The sequence below is a fragment of the Xiphophorus maculatus genome, chromosome 24, assembly GCF_002775205.1.
Source record: "Xiphophorus maculatus strain JP 163 A chromosome 24, X_maculatus-5.0-male, whole genome shotgun sequence".
NCBI lineage: Eukaryota > Metazoa > Chordata > Actinopteri > Cyprinodontiformes > Poeciliidae > Xiphophorus > Xiphophorus maculatus.
The window spans coordinates 13,695,396-13,715,646 of NC_036466.1; the positions used below are offsets into that span (position 1 = coordinate 13,695,396).

Consider the following 20,251-nt stretch of genomic DNA (forward strand, 5'->3'; position numbering starts at 1 on the left):
ACTTTATGAAACTGAAACTTTACAAAGAATTAGCGTTTCATGATTTATCTGATCAAATTCATTTAGGAAAAGCAAAGTGTGGCAAATGTTTTGAAAGTTTATTAGTAAAATTGTGACACCAACTTACTCTGATGGGCAGATTCTGACTTGAACAGAGTTGAAATGTCTGGACTCATGACGGAGACGGCTGAGGAAACAGGAAGTCAGAAATGACGACAGAAGCAGATTCTTGGAAATCTTTTTTTTTTTTTCATTAAATATTTTCTTCAAAGTCAAATATTTTATTTTAGAAATGTGACTAAAAACAGAAAAGGTCAAATTGAAGTAAAATAGAAATGGATGCATTAAGGAAAACTCTGTTTCCTTCATCCATGAACTTTGTTGGCTTTTTGGTAAAATTCATTCATTAAATAAAATTATAAAACTGTGTAAAAGGTGATGAACTTTATCTTTACAGAAACTTCAGGTAAGTAATTTTCCTAACATGTAAACTCTTCTTGTTCTCCTTGTTGGTTATTTTCTCTGATTAATGAATATTTTGATTGTTTCCTGAATGATGAAACGTCTCTTACTGAATAAAGGATCCTCTTCCTCCTCCTCCTCCTCCTCCTCCCTCTCTATGGGTGCAGATGGCATTTCCTGATTTCTCTTCTAGTTTCACTTTCAGAAAGTTTTCGGCTCAGACGACGTTCTCAGTCGGATGGTAAAGTAAGCAGTTTTTAGTGTTTGTGTTTCTAACCAGTAGCAGGAATCTGTTATTCAGAGCTGTAGTCCAGTGGAGGAAGATCTTAGAGAAACTAAGCGGAGCAGAATCAGGGCAGCAGTAAATGATGGCAGCTTTTCCTGCAGCTCTGAGTCTCTGCAGATCAATACAGTCATTTAATAAACCGTCAGAATTACAACACGAGTTGAAAGTTTTTATTTCTCCTGAAATGTGATTTTTTCTCTGCAGCTGTCTGACTTCCGCTTCTGTCTCTGTTCCTAAAGCTGCTCAATTCATACAATACGTGCCAATTTCTGACCCCTAGTGGGCAAATTAAGAATAACAGCACATTACCTAATATACCAAACCAACAATCATACTTTGGTTTTTGTTGATTTTCTTTACTTTTTTCATTCAAACTTGAGCTTTAATTAAATGAATCATCAATATCTGAATTTTTCTAAAACTAACATAAAAATAACTTTTCTAATTTAAGAGTTTTAATAGCTGTTAGAATTAAAACTCTGGCTTTCTTTTTATTTAGATTTAAGATAAATCTTGTTTTTCCAAGGCACTAAGCAGAAAAATAAAAAATCATTCAATTAAAATATACAAGTACAAAACTACAACAATAAAGCACAACATTAAGACTTCATAAAATAATTTAAAATGGGACTTTTGTGTTTTTCATAGGGAATATTTCAAAAAATAAAATCAAACGTGTTTTAAATTCAGGACCGCAATAAAGTTTTATTTACTTGAAAACGCACAAGCAGTCAGAAACTCAGAGTGGTTCACATTAACATTCATATTGATCCAAAATGTTGGAAGCATTTAAACCTAAATCAATCATTTTTAATGAGGATTTGTGTTGTTTTTATAATAACACTGTTTAATAACCACGTCTGCAGCTTTTACTGCAACACACATCAGTTTTCTGCTATGGTTAAATCATTTTTAAGAGCTTTTTAGTCTCTAGAGTCTTAATTAGTGTCTGAAACTTCAAAACAAGGGAATCCATGATGAAAGTGAATGCTAGGACTTTACTTTTTCATCACATGTGATGGTTGTAGAGCTGTGATCATGTTTTCTGTGATTTCTGCTCAGGTGAATTTCGTGGGTTTGTGAGCAGCATGGATCAGCGTGAGGACAGAGAGGACAGAGTCCGTCCCTCTAAAGCGTCCCTGTGTGCAGGACACAAGGACATCAGGTGAGTCAGAGAATAATGAAGCCAGAAACGTGTCAGAATGTTAAATCCTCAGCTGAACTCTGTAAATATGTACCATACTAAGATCCTGTTATAGAAAATGAAAAACGGATTTGTTTCTGCTTGAATATGGATTAAATATTTGACTAAGTTTCCGTGGAAACCCATCAGATTTTACGTCTCTCTAATTTACATTAATACTGTATGAATAAATGTTTGCAGATTTAGTTTAGGAGCTTCATTTGCATGTATTTCAGAATTAAACAGACATACAGATAAAATCTAAATTATTGTACATCCAATAAATGAAGTCATATGCTGAGTTATTGATATGACTGTAGTTTAGTACAGTCATATTGCACTGTTGAGGGGCTCCCACATGTTTTAGCTCAGTACTTGAGTGAAAAATCCTTCTTGTTCAACAGGAACCAACCAGAACCCAGAACAGAACCTGGAGCAGAACCCGGACCCGAACCTGGACCCAGCTGTGTGTCCTTTAAGAGCGACGGGTCAAAGGACAACCCACTTGTTAACTTTAAGAGACTAAATATCCCTGAATCTGAGTAAGTTAAAAGTGACCCGTTAACCTGCCTTGAACAGCTAAAGAACATGTTCAATATATTTTTAACAAAATCATTCTTAGATAATCAGATTTTTTCTGCTCATTTCTGCCTATTTTACATTCAAGATGAGCTGTTTTAGGGTTCTGCCACTCTAAATCCAAATAATGCCCCAACTCAATGTTTACAATGTGAAAATGACTACAAACACATCCACAATTATACAACTGTACATCTTTGAAAAGTAGAACAAGAGCCTCCTACACAGCCAATAAGAATGCATCTAGTGGTTTCTGGATGGTACGTCAACAACAAAACACTTGTCTTTTCCAGCAGCCATTATACAGCGCATACAGCGGGAAAACCAGCTGACCAAACATGCTGGAACTTCACTAGGGTTGCTATGAAACTGGCATAACTCCACTATGGTTGCTAGGAAATGGGTGGAACTCTGCTGGGTTTGCTAGGTAACAGGCAGTGCCAGCTGATTTGTGACGTTTTTAAACTGGCTCGTTTTCCAGACATCAAAAAACATTATTTTAATTGCTAAAAACTGTCTGGATGGGGTTTTTATTGGAGTTCTTTGATAATAGATTGATAGTTGAGTCCTTCCAGGACATGTTGTCCCCATGACCCAGTTTTTGGAGAAGCAGAATAAAATGGACGTAGGAACAGAGAAGAAAAGATGAAAAGAATTAGATTTAGTGCAGGATTCCTGAATTCACAGTTTTGCTTTTTAATTTTCAGAATTAGATCAAAGAATTTTTAAAAAAAGTTCAAAGATGAACGTGATGAAAACAACTTCTAAGGTGGCATGCTATTCTCAGAAGGATAAAAAATCACTAGATTACCTTTTTATTTGAAGCAAGCCTTCCATTTTAGGGCCATTTACTTTCTCGGTGCATCATGTTTTTATCATTTGCAGTAAGTTTCCCTGATTCTGTCACAGAAATGTCCAGAGGATCTCGGGGGTTCCTGAAGATGCAGCATTCCCACAGCTGGACTCCATATTTAAGGTTTGAACATTTTCAACAATGTTGGAGTGTCATAGCTTTACTGGGGCATCATTCTTTTCAGCCTCCTTGTTCTGAAACAGTCCATTTTCACCTTCTTGGACTTCTTGAGAATTTTGAAGACTTGATTAGCCATTCCACATATTTTTGGGTTCTGGAAATGGTTAAAGTACACGTCCCCTTGAGACATTTGCTAATGGTGTCCGGGAAGGAAAAGCGTTTCTAGACCCTTGTGTCTGCATCAGGACATGAAGGAAGATCTGGGTTCTGTAGGAATAGGTCTTGTCACCAATCCTGTTTGTGGTGTTTGTGCAATTTGTGATTAAAAGCAGTTCCACAAAGTCTGTTTCTGAGTTGAAGGTCAGGTGTTTTTGGGTGCTTTGAATATGAGCGATGACAGGAAGACATCCTGTCTTTAGTGCTTTTTTAAAGAAACTGGTTCTTTAGGACTTGAGAAAGTTAACAGAGGCTACCTTAACATATTCTTATTCTTAAAAGAAATTTGTGTTAATGTTTAGTTTTCCAGTAAAAACCAGTGTGGATCTCAGCTTTACCTTACACAGATTAACCAGAAATTTTTACCTGTGTTCACAACAGATTCTGTTCTCTCCTACAGAGAACTTGGGATATTAGTTCATTGTCAGTCTGCATCTCATACACGGACATAAAATATTTTGTTTAATTTTCTAAATTCTTTCTTATTTAGCTGCTGGAAATCAAGATTGTCTCTTTTGTGCAAAACGAGCTGAAGAAGATCCACCAGGTTTTATGTTCAAATGATCCTGAATGCTTAACGTGTTCGATGGATGTTGAAGATGAAGAGAAGATCAGCAGAGAAGCTTTTCTGAAGATTACCCATCAATTTCTGAGAAATATGAAGCAGGAGGAGCTGGCTGATCAGTTTCAGAACAGTAAGATTTGTTTTCTAAAAACATAAATAACTGAAAATCATACATTCAAATCTGTGTAAATCTGTCATATGAAGGGGTTTGTTATGTTGAATCAATATATTACTATTAATTTTAGAAATGTATGGTGGAGTTCATCAGCACCATTTCAAATACTCCCTGAAGAAGAAGTTCCAGTGTGTGTTTGAGGGAATCACTAAAGCAGGAAGTCCAGCTCTGCTGAACCAGATCTACACTGAGCTCTACATCACAGAGGGAGGAACTGGAGAGGTCAACCAGGAACATGAGGTCAGACAGATTGAAACAGCATCCAGGAAACAACACAGACCAGAAACAACGATCAGACAAGAAGACATCTTTAAAGTCCAACCTGGAAGAGATCAACCAATCAGAACAGTGATGACTAAGGGAGTGGCTGGCATTGGGAAAACTGTCTTAACACAGAAGTTCACTCTGGACTGGGCTGAAGACAAAACCAACCAGAACATCCAGTTCATATTTCCATTCACCTTCAGAGAACTGAATGTGCTGAGAGATAAAAAGTTCAGCTTGGTGGAACTGATTCATCGATTCTTTACTGAAACCAAAGGAATCTTTAGCTTTGAACAGTTCCAGGTTCTGTTCATCTTTGATGGTCTGGATGAGAGTCGACTTGGTCTGGACTTCAACAACACTAAAATATTAACTGACCCTGAAAAGTCAACCTCACTGGATGTTCTGGTGACAAACCTCATCAGGGGTAATCTGCTTCACTCTGCTCTCCTCTGGATAACCACACGACCTGCAGCAGCCAATCAGATCCCACCTGGATATATTGACATGGTCATAGATATCGGAGGTTTCAATGACCCACAGAAGGAGGAGTATTTCAGAAAGAGATTCAGTGATGAGGAACTGGCCAACAAGATCATCTCCCACATCAAGGCATCACCAACCCTCCATATCCTGTGTTATATCCCAATCTTCTGCTGGATCACTGCTACAGTTTTGGAGGATATAGAGAAAACCAGCAAGAGTAGAGGCCTGCCAAAGACCCTGACAGAGATGTACATCCACTTCCTGGTGGTTCAGACCAAAGTGATGAAGGTCAAGTATGATGGAGGATCTGAAACAGATCCACACTGGAGTCCAGAGAGCAGGAAGATGATTGAGTCTCTGGGAAAACTGGCTTTTGATCAGCTGCAGAAAGGAAACCTGATCTTCTATGAATCAGACCTGACAGAGTGTGGCATCGATATCAGAGCAGCCTCAGTGTACTCAGGAGTGTTCACACAGATCTTTAGGGAGGAGAGAGGGCTGTACCAGGACAAGGTGTTCTGCTTCGTCCATCTGAGTGTTCAGGAGTTTCTGGCTGCTCTTCATGTTCATCTGACCTTTACTGAACGTTGTGAGAACTTGATGGACAAGAACACCTTTGTGGAAGAGCCTGATCTAAATGTTCTTTACCAGAGTGCTGTGGAGAAGGCCTTAGACAGTCTGAATGGACACTTGGATCTCTTCCTCCGCTTCCTTCTGGGTCTTTCTCTCCAGACCAACCAATCTCTCCTTAAAGGCCTGCTTAAATGGACCACAAATAACTCACAGAGGAATCAGCACACAGTCCAGTGCATAAAGAAATACACTGAAAAATCTCTATGCTTTGAGAAAATGTTGTGTCTGTTCCACTGTCTGAATGAAATTAAGTATAATTCAGTAGTGGAGGAGATCCAGCAGTACCTGACTTCAGGACGCCTCAGAACGCAGGACCTGTCTCCTGCTGAGTGGTCAGATCTGGTCTCCATCATTCTGTCTTCAGAAAGTAATCTGGATGTCTTTGAACTCAAGAATTATGATGATTCAGAAAACGTTCTTCTGATGCTGCTGCCAGTGGTCAAGGTCTCCATTACAGCTCTGTAAGTATAGACAAATACAGATGTTTCTCATTTCTAATTTCCTGTACATTAATTGCATTCATTTGTGATTTATACAGACTGGCAGGTTGTGGGCTCTTTAGGAGAACATGTGAGGCCTTGTCCTCCATTCTCAGCGCCCCAACATGTAGCATAATGGAGCTCGATTTAAGTAACAACAATCTGGAGGACTCTGGACTAAATATTCTGCTGCTTGGAGTGAAAAATCTTGATTGTAAACTGGAAATTGTGAGGTTAGTTTACGTCTAATTCATGGGTTATCAGGTGTGCAGAGTAGCCAAAAATTATAGTCCAGTAAGAGGTAAGAGTAGTACTACTTCAACAAATTCTTATTCAAGTAAAAATAAAATGTAGATGTCCAATAAATTACTCAAATGTAATAAAGCATTTGGCAAAAAGTCTACAAGTACTGAGTAACTGATCAAATGATCAATCATTTAATATTTAAAGAGTACATCATCAGACAGACCAAAATATAAATTCAATGGAAATGTTGGGATTTTAAGGCTGTAAGTGCAATAATTTATATAAGCAACAAAAAATAACTAAATCAGGAAAAATAAATTTTTCCAAGTTTTTAAAAAAAATTTATTAAACTTCAACAAAAACTGCAGGTGTCAATGATTGGTGAATTTTTGGTAAAACAACTCTAGTAAGAGTAGGGATACTTCATAATAATATTACTGAAGTGAAAGCAAACCGTACAGCATAATAAAAATACTTCTAAAAGTAGATTTAAAAAAAAAAGAGTAAATGTAACTAGCTACTACATTACAACATTGCCAACTCATAGCCTGAGTTCACTGAGCTGCTGTTTGCTCTTAATGCCACATCCACTAATGCTCTCACAGCCAAGCTAATTTTCTGTTTTGCATTTTTAGTAACTTTGGGACGTTTATTGCACTTTGCTTCCCCTAAAATAAGTTTTGTAAAAATTCTACTGTGCTAATTTTTTTGCTTGTTTTATAACCTTTCAGTTATAATCGTACAAAAAAGTTGAAGAAAAACTGAAGGGCAAAAGTGGTTAGCCCAACCTTTGCTTACACAATTTTCAAAAATATTAATTTTTGTTCCACTTTGTTTTAGTGACTTTTTCCGTAGATGTTATACATTAAGTTTCACTTTGCTTCTAATGTCTTGTTTTTTAATTTTTTCCATTTCTACTCTGTTAACTTGTTCCTGGTTTTGCCGTGGCACATATTCACTCACCACGGCCTGACATGTCATCTTTCTTGCTGTGTCGTCAGATTGAGTCGCTGCAACTTGTCCGATAAAAGCTGTGAGAGCTTGTCGTCACTTTTCTGCTCCCGGCCTTGTAGTCTGAGAGAGCTGGACCTGAGCAGCAACAGCCTGCAGGACTCAGGAGTGAAGCAGCTGTGTGCTGGGCTGCAGAGTTCTCACTGCAAACTGGAAACTCTCAGGTACTGTAAAGTAACATCAATATTTGACAGGAAATGTAAAGAATAAAAGATTAATGGGAATAAAATAAAACTTGAATTAAGAAACAATTGAAAAACACAGTCTAGTAATTATAGTTTTTTAGGCTTGGAATGTGTTCATCAGAATTACAATATTGTTCACTGATTTTTTATTTTTATCTTTATAGACTTAGTCTCTGCTACCTGTCAGACAGAAGCTGCCAAGCCATCTGCTTCATCCTCTCTTCTCAAACTTCACTTTTGAGAGTCCTGGACATGAGCAACAATGACCTCCAGGACTCTGGAGTGCAGCTGCTGTGTGAGGGACTGCAGAGTCCAAACTGCAAGCTTGAGTCGCTCAGGTCAGTTCAGTAAAACTTCTTTAGTGTTTTCAGCTCAGTCTGAGTTACAGGCTTGATTGGATCAATAACCAGAAAGTAAAAATAAATTGTGTCCTGCTGCTGTTGTCTGTTTTTATGAAGAAACAACTGAGGCAAAAGGGGAAGTTGTTGGTTCTGTCACGATGATAAAGTTTTCTGGATGATTATTGTGATAAATTATATTTTTATTTTGAGACCATTTTCCAGTAGTATAATGGTTATAACACAATAACACATTCTCAGATATAAATAAACTTTAAATTCTAGTGAACATTTAACACTGTAACTGTAAGACATTTAATTTTTTTTAATTATGAAGAACTAACGAGCATGAATGTTAAAGACAATATTCATGTTAAAATTACTTGGAAATCACAAAGACATTAATGCTACTGATCATTAGTTAATATGATAATAACCTTAAGTTAAGGAAATCATAAAATATATATTTTTTGCATTGTAGGATTATATTCAGAGAAACGGTTCCAATATTTCACTATGTTAGCAGAGTATATAAATATAAGAATGATGTGAGAGATTAGCATTGCTACTTAAGAAACCTTAACTATTCTGGTATGTGTATTTATTCATTCATTCATTCATTCATTCATTCATTCATTCATTCATTTTAAGATGATAAAAACAAGATTTTTCCCTCAAAAGTCCTGCTAAGCTCAGTGTCTGAGGCGCGAGGACTGTGATGTTTTTGAGTTCAAAATAGTGTAAGATAAATAGAAAAGCACTTATTTATCTTTCAGCTTTCAACAAGCTGCGTTTTAACAGCCTTGTTGCTGAAAATGTGCTATATGTCATGATACTGAGGTTCTGAGGTTCTGAGAGTAGATGTGGTGGACCCAGGCTGTAGAGTAAAATGGTGGTTTAATGAAAAACACAGAATCCAGGCAGAACAGGTGAGCAAAGAAACGCAGACACTGGTAGTAACTCCAAAAGACAACAAAGGCAGGATGTTGGACATAAGACACAAGAAAGATCCGACGAGGAACAAGAGACACAGGAGGGTTTAAATACACATGGAAGGTAATCAAGGGAAACGGGGACAGCTGGGGGAAACCAGGGGAAGACGCCACAACACGGGAACTAAATTGACACAAAGAAAACCAAATCCCCACATTATATAAATAAAATTACCTTACCTTTTTGTTTTTCCTTACTATTTCTTTGACAAAACTCCAAAAAAGCAAAACTATAAAAACTGAATCAAAGTAAATATAGTTACTGCAAAATAGGGAGACAGTAAAACATTAAGCCAGGGTACAATCATCAGCATCAGGTATGTAATAACACAACAAATACCAAATTTGATCAAATAAAGCTAAATTAGCTTTATCTTAGCTTTATTATTATCCATTTGCAGCTTGTCAGGCTGCATGGTCACAGAGGAAGGCTGCGCTTCCCTGGCTTTAACTCTGAGCTCCAAGCCTTCAGCGCTGAAGCAACTGGACCTGAGTTACAATCATCCAGGAGAATCAGGACTTAAGCTGCTGTCAACAGGCCTGGATGACCCAAACTGGGGACTGGACACTCTCAGGTATGCAGACACATCTGGTTTTAACAGAATGAGAGGAGATAAAACTCACAGATCTTTACATTTTGTTATTTGAAAAGAACTTTACCTTTTTACCTTCTGATGGGAAGACAGATTGTAAAAACAATTCCTGGACGATTGTAGAATCATGTCACAGGTGTCCAAAGTGCCACCCAGGCACCATTCTACACCAAAAGCAAATATTTAAGACCTAGTTTTTAATTAGTGAAGCTCTGTTTGAGAAGCACTGGTGAGTCCTGATGCTATGAACAATCCAACATATGGTTCCTAAATCAGAAAGATCAAGGAAATGAAGTGACCAGTTGCACTTAAGCTTTTGGTTGTTTTTGTTTGTGTTTATCTTTTGTTGTTCTTGGACTATGTTTTTCTTCAATGAATTGATGAGTTGCTCAGTGTATGCATGTTAAAGGTGAATGGAGTGGTTGCCTGTTGTGATGAACAAAGTTGTCTAAATCTGAATCCTCCATTCAGGGTGGAGCCTGCTGGAGTCCGATGGTTGACTCCAGGTCTGAGGAAGTGTAAGTGTTTTCCATCTGATTCAGGACATTCAAGCTGTCACATCATCATCAACCTGTCAATAAATGATCAATAATTATCAATAGCTGGATTGTGTTTATCTCCATCAGATTCCTGTCAACTCACCGTCGACAGAAACTCAGTGACTGGAAACCTGAAACTTTCTGAAGACAACATGAAGGTGACGCGTGTGGAAGAGAAGATATTTCCTGAATATGAGGAGTCTTACCAGCTGCTCTGTAGTAATGGTCTTACTGGCCGTTGTTACTGGGAAGTCGAGTGGACAGGAGAGATTGACGTGTCAGTAAACAGAGAAAGGAAAGAGGAAGAAAAGGACAGAGACTCTCCACTGGAACTGATGGATTTCAGCTGGAGTTTGGGATGTTCTGATACTGGTTACTCAATTAGGAAGGATAATAACAAACTATCTTTAGTAGCTTTCTCTGACCAGCCTGTTTCTCCAAAAGTAGCGATGTACTTGGACTGTCCGGCTGGAACTCTGTCCTTTTTCAGCGTTGACTCAGATTCTCTGAGCCACATCCACACATTCAACGCAGTGATTGCAGAACCTCTTTATGTTGGTTTGAACTTCTTTTTCACCAATAGTGTCTCGTCTGTAAGAACCTCTGTCCCTCTTTGCTAGAGAAGCATTTAGACCAAATACCAAGAACTTTTGGTAGTGTGAAGATAAATCCCATATTTGTTGTTTCACAGGTACAACTCTGTGGTCCAGTCATGTTCAAGTTCATTTTCATAATTTATAAACTGTTTCTGAACTTTAAAAGAATGGATGTAAGTGTGTCTGTAGAATCTGTGCTATGTATCATAATTTTTAATGTTCTGCTACAATCTTTTCTCAAAACATTGCAAAATATTTCAAGTAACTCTCCAAATTTCAAAGTTTAAAATTCCTTTGTCTCTTTGTAGACAGTTAATGTTGAAGTACAAAAATATTTCTACTTTACTAAATGTTTAGATTCTGTCTCAAACATCAAAATGTTTTTTAAAGTAATGAGGTCATAAATCAGAGGTCATCTTTTGACCTCTGATGACTTTTGCAAATTTTTTTGTATTATCTAAAAAATAATAACAGCACAAATAAAAGAAATGTTATTGTGGAAGAAAGTAACACAAACATTTGACACCAATTTAGTTTGATTTGAATAATGTGGAGGAGGGCGGCTGATTGACCCTTTAACCGTTAAACATTCATTTTGTTGGTTTATTTATGTATCTATTTATTCACATTTATTATTATCTTTATGATCGTGGCACAAACAAAACCGTATTTATTTCAATTAATCTGCGAAATAAAACCCACCGTTTTATGGCTTACATGATTAAGAAACGTGATAATGTTACGAATATCTTCAAAAATTTCCTCTTCGGTCAGATTTCAGTCCGTTTTCTCATCAATATGCGAGAGTTTAGAGCGATGCGCGCTCCCGCGACAGGGCCTGCAATTGTCGGCATAACACCGCCCCTTTACTACGGTTACTCTACTCCGCATGTTCCTGCAGTTTTACTTTCACTTATACCTTCGTTGTGGCGCAGCTGATTTTCTACCTGCAAGCCTCCATCTGAAGGTAACGTAACCAGTTTTTAATGCTTTATTTGTTAAAATCAGCTGTGAAGAGTCCAGCTCGCGCAGAAACAGCTGATCTCTGCAGACATTTTTAACTGTAGCGGAAACTTTGAGCGCAGTAATAAGAAGAGACTGTTGCTGCTGTCCGCCATGATGGTTGAGCAGAGTTAGAGGAGCAACGCCGGAATTAGATGCCGGTCAGCAGATGACAAGAGAGACATGGAGCTTCTCCAAACAGGTGCTGCAGATTTTGCTGTAACTCCTGTTGAGCCTCCGGAGGGCCGGAGAGGAGCCGCTGCTGTCCGCGCAGTGTGACGCACTCAAACCGGACACAGTTCTAACGGACAGCCGCTGGAGAGCAGCTCTGACGCTCCGGCTCTTTATTTACGCTACAAGTTATTAAGGACAGATGAAGGTCAGAAGCTGTTGGAGATTTTTTTTATGATTGTGAAACAAAGTATAAACTCTAATAAACACGTAGAAAAAGGCGCAGCTGCGTCAATCTGCAAACAGGAAGAACGTCATACGTCACTGAAAAGACCGGATACGTTAATTCTCTAAATGGACTAAATAGTGATTTTATAATGAAAAAAGGAAAAAAACACCTTTAGAGTGCGTCAGATAAGCTAATCAATAAGGTGCTTCAGCTCAACTTTATTCTTCAGAGTGACTCCATGTTGTTTAATAAACTGTAGCGTTTATACAATATTGTTATGACTGTGACTTTTTCTGGAACATTTTAGAAACAATCTGGCAGAAAAAGTCAATAATATATGAACTTGAGGATCATATTCAGTAAATTAGAGTATCTGCTGCTGTGAGGCCCAATCTTTATCTGGAGATATTTAAATTATGTGAGAAAATATGGACAACATAAAGCATTTTTGTCAACATCAATTTATTTATGAGGCAAATTAAAAACAACTGTCAAGTGCACCAAAGTGCTGTACAGTGTTTTTATTTCTGTTTGGAAATGTTGGTATTTAAGAATAACCTTAACGTTACACAAAATAAGCACAAAAGTAAAAACAAAATGTTTTGTCAATACAACAGGAAAAAGAGAATGACTGAAATAATTCAATTTCACATTTATTCCACCTTAAAATGGCTAAAATCTCACAGGTGTGTCAGATCAATGTATGAGGCGCCCCCTGGTGGCAGCAAGGTGCTGCAGCTCTGTTGGTTCTGATTGGTTTTTTTCTTTGAATCGATGCTGATTGGATAATTGCTTCCTGCTGATATGACGGTTCATGTCTGCCCACTCAGAAAGAGGCTGAACAAGTTTAACTCCGGTGAAACATGAGCAAGCAGCGACCTTTGGTCTCTAATAACAACATAAAAGTCCGGCTGAAGTTTCCTAGAGAGAACGCAGAAAACGAGCAGAAGTTCTGGAAATATGGGCCTAAAACTGAATCATCTGGAATAATGTTTATTATAACCCAAATCCAGCTCTGTGGGAACAGAACCCCATGCTAACGGCAGCATGGAGGTGCAGCAGACCCTGTTCAGCTCAGAATGATAGATTCCTACCATGCATCAGGAAAATCTGGAACCATCTGGGACTAAACTGAAGCTGAATCCAACATGATGATGACCCAAAATGCACCAGGAAATCCACAGAGGGGTGGCTGAGTCATAAAACTGGGCCTAGTCAAAGTCCACTGATATGCTGTGGGGTAACTTGAGGGTATCTGAACCATTCTTCAGTCAGGGAAGAGTTTGTAAATCAATTTCTCCTTTAATGATTAAACAACAAAGAGATAAGCTTGTTGCAATAAATCAGTTAATCAAATTATAAATGAAAACAAACTATTTCCAGTTTCATGATCAGTTCTCATTTTTCTCTTTTCTTTCTCTTTCTGCTAAAACAAAAACAGGATGATAAAAGTCACCAGACTTGTGTTTTAGTCTCAACGAGCCTTTTTAAGGATAATTTTGTTTACAGAGACTTCATAAATAATTGTATGTGTTTGTTTTTGATGTTTCATTTATTTGGGATATTTAAAATGTTTTCCAGTTCCAGTGTTAAATGTTCTTTAAAATTTAAGTTTCATTGAACTTTGAGAATATGTTCTCACTGCAAAAACACAAAATCTAATCAGGTATTTTTGTTTAGTTTCTAGTGAAAATATCTTACTTAAAGGTAAGTAAGATGTTACTTACCTTTAAGTAATAAATATGAGCTTAATATTGATTAAAAAGTACTTACTGCATTGGTAGATTACAGCTCCCATGTTATGAATGAAATAATCTGCCAGAATAATTACATTTTTAAGAATATTAAGGAATTATCGATTTAAAACAAGCTCATATTTCTTGCTGAAAAGTTACTTGTAAATTAGTTTTGTCTTAATTCAAAGATATTTGCAGATATTTTTCACCTGACATCAGATGTAGCATATATAGAAAATTACTGCCAGTGAATCTGAATATTAACTTTAATTTAATTTTGTTTATGTGTAGGTGTCAGGTTTGATCAGTGTGTGTGTGTTGATGTTTCAGATGAAGGTAGACGGTGTGTGAGCTGAGCAGGATGGATCAGTGTGAGGATGGAGAGGACGCAGTCCGTCCCTCTAAGATGCCTCTCAGTGGGGGACATGAGGACCAGAGGTGAGATCACCGTCTCTACCGAGTCCTCTCCATGTCAGAGCTCCGCACTCTCATCACAAACCATTTTTATTCCCAGGAAACAACCAGAACCAGAGACTGGATCAGGACAAAGACGTGGGTCCCTGTGCAGTGACAAGTCAAAAGGTCGGCTCATTGATTTTAAACAAAGCCAGCCTTCTAGAAAGAGGTGAGCTATCTCTAGATGTTACAACAGTTAAATGTGATAAAGTTTAAAGCAATTAAAGTAAAGCTCTTTATTAAACTGCACACAATAACTTCATTTAATCATATTTTTTTATTAATTCAGTTTTATTGATACTTTCATTGAACAAAAAGAGGAGAATAAAGCAAACTAACGATATGGACAGTGTTGGGAGTTTTAAACATCATAAACCAGAATAATCATATTAAGAAGTTTATCACATAAATGATAAACGATACAATAAATGCCCACCCCTATCTAAAATTAAGGCCTTAAAATGTCCTAAATTCATTAAAACATTATTTGGTCTTAAACACAGGTCTTAAATTCTGTCATGACAGAACTATATAATCTCATATATTCTGTGTTTATCTTTTATTGTCATGGGTTTTTTCTGTCAGGCAAGTTTGAGCAGCACAGATATTTTCATTGCGTTTTGTGACTTGGGGTGGTTGATGCTACGCTAATAAACCCTTGTTAGCTTTTTTTGCATTTGTCATTGTATCACCAACTCATACAATGCTATGTGCATTCTGTGGGGAAAAATCTCAGCAATAATATATAGAACAAGAACATAATTCCACACAGTGACCATCAGCATGGTGATGGTCACTGTGTGATGGTCTGGAATGCTAAACAGCTTTAGCAGCTGGAGGAACCATGAGTCTCTCCAGCAGTAAATCCTGAAGGTGACCTGATGGAGAACATCAATCCAAAGTTTATCACCTGGTCCACCATGTGATTGGCTTAGAAAGACAAACAAAATGAAGGCTATGAAGTGGCCTAGTCAAAGTTGAAACATTTCTGTGAAGCAAAGATGAATCAGTGTTGCTGCTTAAATCTTACTGACTCATCTGGCAAACATCTCCTGCTGTCCTCACATCATCAAACCTCATGTTTTCACAGGGAGCAACCAGAACCAGAACCAGAACCAGACTCTGGATCAGAACCAGACTCTGGATCCAGCTCAGCCTCCCTACGCAGTGACTCATCAAAGGATCCGCTCATGTGAGTTGTCTCTAATCATCTAAGGTTGTTTTATTTTAATTCAGGTAGATATCAAATCATAAAGGACATCTCGAAGTTTCACCTATTTCATTTTTACCACAAAAGTTTTACAGTTTTAGAATAACGTTTACCATAAAAGCCATGCTCAGTTACACTTTTATGGAAAGTTCTAGTTTTTTATTAACCGCAGCGTTTCCTCACAGCAGTTGGGGATATTTCAGCATTCTGTGATAAATGTAGCTTTGGTTTTACATTCTAACAGTAAAGTTTCTGAACCTGATCAAAATGTTCTGAAATGTTCTTTATTTGCTTCATATTTTTAATTGAAATGTTTTAATGCAGTGAAAATGAGATAAATTTGAAGTAATGGATTTATTTAAAAATAGTTCAGTGTCACTCACCTCTATTTTCAGCGCTTAATGTCAAACATTTGGTGGGAGTTTTTTCACAACCTTGGGACTAAAAAAGGGGAAACTGGATAAGTACAGTAGATCATGCAGGATATTTCCCAGCTTTAGATCATTTGTCAAAGTTTATTCTGGTTCTTCTATTCCATTTTAAAAAAAAATATTACTGATCTAAGTTTGTCCAAATAAAACAGAAAACTCATCTTTAGCATTTTGTTTTTAATATGTTGATTGTGTAGATAATAAGACCCTCAACTATGTTTTCTGCTCAAATTTAAAAATGTTGTAAAAAAGAAAAAATTGACTAAGCCTGGAAAAGTTGGAAATTTGAAGCATCAAGTAAAATATAGAGATGAGATTATTCAGTTATGTGAGTTAAAGACAGTTTTAGTGGGAGCTACCAAGTATAAGGAGTCAGCTGCAGCTGGACAGATATAGGGAGGAGAGGGAGGCTTTAACTAGGACACCTTAACCAGAGCTGAACACTACAAAGATGAACATTCAGTAAATATTCTTCCATACAGAAAGTAAAGTAAATAATTAATCAGAGTTTGTATCATTTTAGAAAAAGCAATATCTGCTAATTGTTCCTGGTTCCTCCACAGAGTGGACCAGCAGAGCTCAGAGGTTCCCAGTGGTCCGTCTGCCCAGCAGCTTCAAACTGAGCTGGACTCCGTATTTATGGTCTGTACATCGGTTCTGCTCAGTCTTTGTAGACCAGAGAACCTTCAGTCTGTCCAACATGGACCAGATGTTCTGATCCAGTCTGATGTCCTTCATCTCGTGTTGTTTTTCAGGAGGTGGAACAAAACATGTTCACTTTTATGAAGGAAGAGTTAAATACGTTTAAAACATATCTGAGTCCATTTGGTTCAGAGTATTTAGAGAGTCAGACGGAGGGTGAGGATGAGGAGCACAGGAGGAAGAACAGAGAGCACTTACTTAACATCACTGTGAACTTCCTGAGGAGGTCGAACCAGGAGGGTCTGGCTGCACGCCTGCACAACAGTAAGTGATCATTTCACTCTGAATAGTCATTTCTATCCACACACACATCATAATTTATCTTCTAACAATACAGCTTTAACTTTAGCTCCTTCAAAATGTTCAGTGATGTTGATCTTTTTAGCTGGGTTTCTTTTTATGAACAGTAAATATTTATTAGGTTTAAACATCTGAATGATTTTCAACACTGTTGCTATGGACAGACGATTGTATGTAATTGTAAAGTTGACAGACTTGGTGACGTATATCTATTTTTTTATCTCCATTAAATTAATTAAAACTTGACCATATTTCCAGTTTCAGCTATTTAACAATATTGTAACCACTCCAAAAGCTTTTGAGCAGCTTGATGTCAATGTTGCTTTGGTTAATACTCTTATTTCTCCTTTCCTCATTAAGGACATTTAAAATTAAAAATACTTCTTTCATACAATTCAGTTCCACTACTATATAGTGCTGGTCTACCATCAGACTGGTTGTGTTGCAAACTGGCCAAGGATGAACTGGAAAACATTGTGATTTTAATGGTTTTATCTCTGACCAACTCTGACCAAGAGCTGACTGACTGAGAGAGATTTATGCAACAGAGTTGATTGAAGACAATGAGTAGCTGGTTGATTAGAAATTAGGTGCAGTTGTGAGGAAAAACAAGTAAACAATCTAAATACACAGAGCTAGATGAATCCTGAAACCCAACACGAATAGACTTGCCTTGTACCAAAGAGTTGACTTGATGGTTTTAGTGAAGTGTGTTGTGTGATATTATTACAAGCACGGGAAAAGTGATTTTAACTTCTCCTTTTTTTATTATTTTAGGTTCTCCTGTCACCTGCCAAAGTAATCTTAAGGCAAACATGAAGAACACATTTCAGCAGATTTTTGAAGGGGTTCCTAAAGCTGGAAAATCAATGCATTTGAGTCAGATTTACACTGAGCTCTACATCACAGAGGGAGGGACTGCAGAGGTCAACCAGGAACATGAGGTCAGGCAGATTGAAACAGCATCCAGGAAACCACACAGACCAGAAACAGCAATAAAACAAGAAGACATCTTTAAGGCCCCACCGGGTAGAGATTGGCCAATCAGAACAGTGATGACCATGGGAGTTGCTGGCATTGGGAAAACTGTCTTAACACAGAAATTCACTCTGGACTGGGCTGAAGACAAAACCAACCAGAACATCCAGTTCATATTTCCATTCACCTTCAGAGAACTGAATGTGCTGAAAGAGAAAAAGTTCAGCCTGGTGGAACTGATTCATCACTTCTTTACTGAAACCAAAGGAATCTTTAGCTTTGAACAGTTCCAGGTTCTGTTCATCTTTGATGGTCTGGATGAGAGTCGACTTGGTCTGGACTTCAACAACAATCCGATCCTGACTGATGTTACAGAGTCCAGCTCAGTGGATGTTCTGCTGACAAACCTCATCAGGAGGAAACTGTTTCCCTCTGCTCTCCTCTGGATAACCACACGACCTGCAGCAGCCAATCAGATCCCTGCTGAGTGTGTTGACATGGTGACTGAGATTAGAGGGTTCACCAACTCACAGAAGGAGGAGTACTTCAAGAAACGATTCAAAGATGCGGAGCAGGCCAACAGTATCATCTCCCACATCAAGACATCGCGAACTCTCCACATCATGTGCCGCATCCCAGTTTTCTGCTGGATCTCTGCTACAGTTCTGGAGGATGTGATGAAGACCACAGAAGGAGGAAAACTGCCGAAGACTCTGACAGAGATGTACATCCAATTCCTGGTGGTTCAGACCAAAGTGAAAAAGGTCAAGTATGATGGAGGATCTGAAACAGATCCACCCTGGAGTCCAGACAACAAGAAGATGATTGAGTCTCTGGGAAAACTGGCTTTTGATCAGCTGCAAAAAAGAAATGTGATCTTCTATGAATCAGACCTGACAGAGTGTGGCATCGATATCAGAGCAGCCTCAGTGTACTCAGGAGTGTTCACACAGATCTTTAGGGAGGAGAGAGGGCTGTACCAGGACAAGGTGTTCTGCTTCGTCCATCTGAGTGTTCAGGAGTTTCTGGCTGCTCTTCATGTTCATCTGACCTTCATCAACTCTGGAGTCAATCTGCTTGAAGAAAATCTGACATTTCCCCAAAAATCTAAAAGAGCAAAACATGAAAAACATCGGTTCTTCCAGAGCGCAGTAGACATGGCCTTACAAAGTCCCAATGGCCACCTGGACTTGTTCCTCCGCTTCTTTCTGGGTCTTTCTCTCCAGACTAATCAGACTCTCTTGAAGGACCTGTTGACACGAGAAGAACCCAGCACAGAAACCACTGACGAAGCAGTCCAATACATAAAGAGGAAGATGAGTGAAAAGTTGGCTGCTGACAAAATCATCAATCTTTTTGACTGCCTAAGTGAAATGAATGACCTTGCCCTTGTTGAAGAAGTCCAAGAGTCTCTGAGTTCAGGACGTCTCTCCACAGATAAGCTGTCTTCTGCCCAGTGGTCAGCTCTGGTCTTCATCTTACTGTCGTCAGAAAAAGATCTGAATCTGTTTGACTTAAAGAAATTCATCAATTCAGATGATGACTTTGCAAGGTTGCTACCAGTTCTTGATGTGTCCAACAAAGCCCTGTGAGTATGACACACTTTGTATTTATTCAGTAACAATAGACTGCTGAGTTGCATTTGGTGGAGAAGGTCAGGTGTTGACAGTTACTTCTCCTGCTGTGTTTTCTCAGATTAAGTGTCTGTAACCTTTCGCCAAGCACATGTACAACCCTTTCCACAGTTCTAAGTTCGCAGTCTTCTCATTTGAGAGAGTTGGACTTGAGTAACAATGACCTGACGGATAAGGGAGTAACACTTCTATGTGGAGGACTCGGAAGTGTACACTGCACTCTAACGACTCTAAGGTAACCTTCCTTGAACCAGTAATTTTTTTCTTTATGTATTTGTGTTAATCTCAATGATTTGAGGAAATCATATCTAATAGCACATGAAAGGGAACACATACAATTTAGCTGCAGGTTATTATTGAATAAGGTCATTTACATTTAAAAATTGGGAATTCCTTTGTGCTGTGGAGGACTTCACTGACCATGTGGGGTTTTGTGTAGGTATGATCTGGAAGAATGGTTCTTCTCTAAATCTTAGTGGTATTTTGTTTTTCTATATATATTTGTTTGAGATGTTTTTTTCATAATAGGAAATATAATATAAAAGTGACAGAAAATTCAAACAGCACATGTTCAAGATCCAAAATGCAGATATGGCTTTCA

The 20,251-nt window shown here is 37.9% G+C and overlaps 1 protein-coding gene across 1 annotated transcript in view; it reads left to right on the top strand.

Annotated features, from left to right (window-relative positions):
- Window positions 1-609: 609 nt before the first annotated feature.
- LOC106700121 overlaps window positions 610-20,251 on the top strand; it is a 32,597-nt gene continuing 12,955 nt past the window's right edge. The window contains exons 1-19 of the mRNA XM_023330008.1: window positions 610-708; window positions 1,811-1,913; window positions 2,336-2,473; window positions 3,420-3,486; window positions 4,190-4,394; window positions 4,510-6,283; window positions 6,361-6,534; window positions 7,549-7,722; window positions 7,908-8,081; window positions 9,475-9,648; window positions 10,138-10,184; window positions 10,293-10,810; window positions 14,280-14,377; window positions 14,454-14,564; window positions 15,486-15,587; window positions 16,600-16,678; window positions 16,792-17,002; window positions 17,816-19,604; window positions 19,712-19,885. Of these exons, the coding sequence (XP_023185776.1) occupies window positions 1,837-1,913; window positions 2,336-2,473; window positions 3,420-3,486; window positions 4,190-4,394; window positions 4,510-6,283; window positions 6,361-6,534; window positions 7,549-7,722; window positions 7,908-8,081; window positions 9,475-9,648; window positions 10,138-10,184; window positions 10,293-10,810; window positions 14,280-14,377; window positions 14,454-14,564; window positions 15,486-15,587; window positions 16,600-16,678; window positions 16,792-17,002; window positions 17,816-19,604; window positions 19,712-19,885 (6,086 nt within the window). The 5' untranslated portion in view covers window positions 610-708; window positions 1,811-1,836. The remainder of the gene's footprint in view (window positions 709-1,810; window positions 1,914-2,335; window positions 2,474-3,419; window positions 3,487-4,189; window positions 4,395-4,509; window positions 6,284-6,360; window positions 6,535-7,548; window positions 7,723-7,907; window positions 8,082-9,474; window positions 9,649-10,137; window positions 10,185-10,292; window positions 10,811-14,279; window positions 14,378-14,453; window positions 14,565-15,485; window positions 15,588-16,599; window positions 16,679-16,791; window positions 17,003-17,815; window positions 19,605-19,711; window positions 19,886-20,251) is intronic.